This window comes from Otolemur garnettii, unplaced genomic scaffold (assembly GCF_000181295.1).
Source record: "Otolemur garnettii isolate 467f Iridium unplaced genomic scaffold, OtoGar3 scaffold00077, whole genome shotgun sequence".
NCBI classification, from domain to species: Eukaryota; Metazoa; Chordata; class Mammalia; order Primates; family Galagidae; genus Otolemur; species Otolemur garnettii.
Genome location: NW_003852472.1, coordinates 1,156,612 through 1,158,716, shown reverse-complemented (window position 1 = coordinate 1,158,716; position 2,105 = coordinate 1,156,612). Strand labels below are relative to the sequence as shown.

Here is a 2,105-nt window from a genome sequence, read left to right as displayed (position 1 = left end):
CCTGCTCAGCCTGAGCAGACAGGTCGCCGCAGGGCAGAGCCTCCCTCACGGCGCTCCGATCACGCGCCAAAATGTTCCCACGGCCGGAAGCACGACGGGATGCTTCGGTGCTGACGCATGCGCAGAGCCACAGGCTTCCCTTGAGCTTCTTTGGTTCCTGCATAGGATCCTTCCGCCTGTAAGGGGCGATGGGCGGGTCCTTACCCGGGGTTGGCACGCCGGCGTAACCCGGAAGAGGTTACTTAATAGGCTTTTGGAGACCGTGGTGGGAGCTTCTGGGAATCTCAACGCTGCTGTGGGGATATCATGAACGCCCCTCCAGCCTTCGAATCCTTTCTGCTCTTCGAGGGTGAGAAGAAGTAAGTGGGGCCGGCTGGGGCTGGGGAGGGTCTGGCCGAGACTCGTGAGCCCTGGACCGTCGCCTGTCAGCCCTGCGGATCTTGGGGTTCTTCTGTGGGCCCTCTGCCTAGGGACTAAGAGGCTTTTGCTTGAACAAAAGCTTGGCCTGTTTCTGCCAAGCTGAAGGCAGCCCTGCACGGCAGCGGCGACTATACTCATTTTGCAGAGAAGGAAAATAAGGCCCAGAAGAGTAACTTGCCTGGGACACGCAGGAAGTGGTGGGGCTTAAGTTTAGGGTGACCAGATTTTAACATTTGTAAAGCGGGACAACATGACTGGGGGCGGGGCAGGGGACGGGACGGGGCAGGGCAGGGCCTGACAACAGTGCAAACTTTGGTAAGTAGTTCTCGATAATCACTTCTCAACAATTATTTGTTATTATTGCAGTTTAACATTATAAAATTAACAAAAATAATATAAAACTCATATTCTGGTGAAATAGCCACATGGCAGCCGAAAACCGTATATTCCCTTCCTGTTCTCCCGCCCGTTGGAGCATTCTTTCCAAAAATCGGGACTTTTTTTAAAACGCCGCGGGACGCGGGACAAATTGTTAAAAAGCGAGACTGTCCCGCCAAAAACGGGACGTCTAGTCACCCTACTTATATTCGAACCCAGATTCCCCCAAGAGTCCTTTTCCTCTGGGATCTGGCAGCCTCCCTGCTCTTCTTCCACCACCTCCATCCTCCATGTGACAGCTGGAGTGATGTCTGTAAAGCTCACATTTGATCTGCCACTCGCCTGTGTAAAACCTGCCTGTGACTTTTCACCACCTGCTGAAGAACCTACTGATCCGACAGCCTGAGTTTGGCTTCTGGATCCCCCACTTAACGAGACTCTGTCTTTGGAAAATGAGTTTACTAATGTATTTAAACATAGGGTTTCCTGTAAGAGGAGATTGAGATAGTTTGTGTAAAATACTTAGTCCAGAGCTGAGCACGTAGGAGACGTTGTAAATACCACCTTTTCTTATGAATGACAGCCTAGAATGCAGGGTTTTTTTCTTTCTTTTCTTTTCTTTCTTTCTTTTTTTTTTTTTTGTGGAGACAGTCTCACTTTATCACCTTCAGTAGATTGCTGTGGGGTTACACAGCTCACAGCAACCTCCAACTCCTGGGCTTAGGCGATTCTCTTGCCTCAGCCTCCCAAATCTCTGGGACTACAGGTGCCCGCCACAATGCCCAGTTATTTTTTTGTTGCAGTTCGGCGGGGCCGGGTTTGAACCTGCCACCCTCAGAATATGGGGCCAGCGCCCTACCCACTGAGCCACAGTCGCTGCCTGAATGTAGGGTCTTATGGTCTACACTTCAGCCTCCTTTAGAACAGACTCTAAACTGGGGAATATTTTGCTCTCCCGGGGACATTTGGCAACATCTGGAAACATTTTCGGTTGTCACAGGGGTTACTACTGGCACCTACTAGATAGAGACCTGGGCTGCTGCTAATGTTCTACAATGTACAAGATGGATCCGTATAGAAAAGAATTATCTAGACTAAAATGTCAGTGGTGTCAAGACTGAGAAACTCTGCTTTTGAAAAAAGAGCAATCCAGCATGGGTTAAGGGCACCAGAGTCAGGTTAGCTAAACTCAGTGCTGCTGTGTGTCAGAGAGGTCTTCAGGGGATGAACAGATTAAGAAGGGCCTCTAGGAGGAGGCAGCACTTGAGGTTGGAGGCAGGATTTAGTTCCTTTTTTTTTTTTTTTTT

The 2,105-nt window shown here is 49.9% G+C and overlaps 1 protein-coding gene across 1 annotated transcript in view; it reads left to right on the top strand.

Moving 5' to 3' along the window:
* The first annotated feature begins 263 nt into the window (after positions 1–263).
* POLR2J (RNA polymerase II subunit J) overlaps positions 264–2,105 on the top strand; it is a 6,449-nt gene continuing 4,607 nt past the window's right edge. Inside the window, exon 1 of the mRNA XM_023515697.1 lies at positions 264–359. Coding sequence (XP_023371465.1) covers positions 307–359 — 53 coding nt within the window. The 5' untranslated portion in view covers positions 264–306. The remainder of the gene's footprint in view (positions 360–2,105) is intronic.